This window comes from Carcharodon carcharias (genome assembly GCF_017639515.1).
Source record: "Carcharodon carcharias isolate sCarCar2 chromosome 37 unlocalized genomic scaffold, sCarCar2.pri SUPER_37_unloc_5, whole genome shotgun sequence".
In the NCBI taxonomy this organism is placed as follows: domain Eukaryota; kingdom Metazoa; phylum Chordata; class Chondrichthyes; order Lamniformes; family Lamnidae; genus Carcharodon; species Carcharodon carcharias.
The window spans coordinates 339,626-340,878 of NW_024470770.1; the positions used below are offsets into that span (position 1 = coordinate 339,626).

Consider the following 1,253-nt stretch of genomic DNA (forward strand, 5'->3'; position numbering starts at 1 on the left):
AGAGTGAGGGGGCTGATCCACTCTGGTGGCATCACAGCAGAGCGTAGCAACCACATCCTCAAACCCACCCTAACCCCACCCTCCACACTCACACCCATATACCAGTCTGAGCCTGGGGGGGTTGGGGGGGGGCAGTCACTGCCTAGAGGATGTGGTTCAAAGGAGAACCACGGCTGTGATGCCCCTGGTAGCCCAATAGCCCTGGTTGTGATGCCCCTGGTAGCCCAATAGCCGCGGTTGCGATGCTCCAGGTAGCCCAATAGCCCCGGTTGCGATGCTCCAGGTAGCCCAATAGCCCCAGTTGCGATGCCCCATGTTGCCCAATAGTCCTGGTTGTGATGCTGCATGTTGCCCAATAGCCAGGCTAGAGGAACACACAATTACATGGCTGATGTGACAGAGGGAGAGTGGTGCGCAGGAAGACTCGCTCCGCACCGGTCCCCAAAGCTGGACACTGGATGCCCTCGGGCTCTGACCTGACACATGACCCCTGACCCTGACCCTGACCCTGCCCTTAGCTCGATGACCTTCTCCCGGTTCTTGATGGGATTCATGGGAGGTTCAGTCAGGAGAATCTTAGAGTTGCGAGGGTCAACGTCCAGTTTCTCAGGCCCAAACGTGTAATCCCAAAGCTGCTTCATATCATCCCAATTCCGGACAATCCCATTCTCCATCGGAAAATTCACCTCCAGCATCGAGCGAAATTCACTCACCTCATCACCACCATCAGATCCTGTCGGACATCCCGACACACATCAACACCCCATCAAACACTCCCAGGACAGGTACAGCACGGGGTTAGATACAGAGTAAAGCTCCCTCTACACTGTCCCCATCAAACACTCCCAGGACAGGTACAGCACGGGGTTAGATACAGAGTAAAGCTCCCTCTACACTGTCCCCATCAAACACTCCCAGGACAGGTACAGCACGGGGTTAGATACAGAGTAAAGCTCCCTCTACACTGTCCCCATCAAACACTCCCAGGACAGGTACAGCACGGGGTTAGATACAGAGTGAAGCTCTCCAGAACCTGCCGGTTGCACCAGATGCTCCGGTTACCTTGATCTTGATGCTGTCACTTTGGCAGTCGAGCGGACGATTGGCCGTCCGATCAGTGCTGGGAAGATGTGTTCCGGGAAATTCGAGCCGGCAAAACCACACTTCACAAACTGGGGAGAGAGAGAGAGAGTGGGATAGCAGCGTACAGTCTTAGTGTAACAGGAGTGAGGCCATTCAGCCCCTTGAACCAT

The 1,253-nt window shown here is 55.1% G+C and overlaps 1 protein-coding gene across 1 annotated transcript; it reads right to left on the reverse strand.

Moving 5' to 3' along the window:
• Positions 1 to 156: 156 nt before the first annotated feature.
• Positions 157 to 1,253, reverse strand: LOC121274747 (actin-related protein 2-A-like). The gene is made up of 3 exons (XM_041182090.1): positions 1,069 to 1,253; positions 508 to 735; positions 157 to 364 (listed from the first exon to the last, which is right to left on the reverse strand). The coding sequence occupies exons 1-3, from the start codon at positions 1,251 to 1,253 to the stop codon at positions 157 to 159; spliced, it is 621 nt and encodes a 206-aa protein (XP_041038024.1).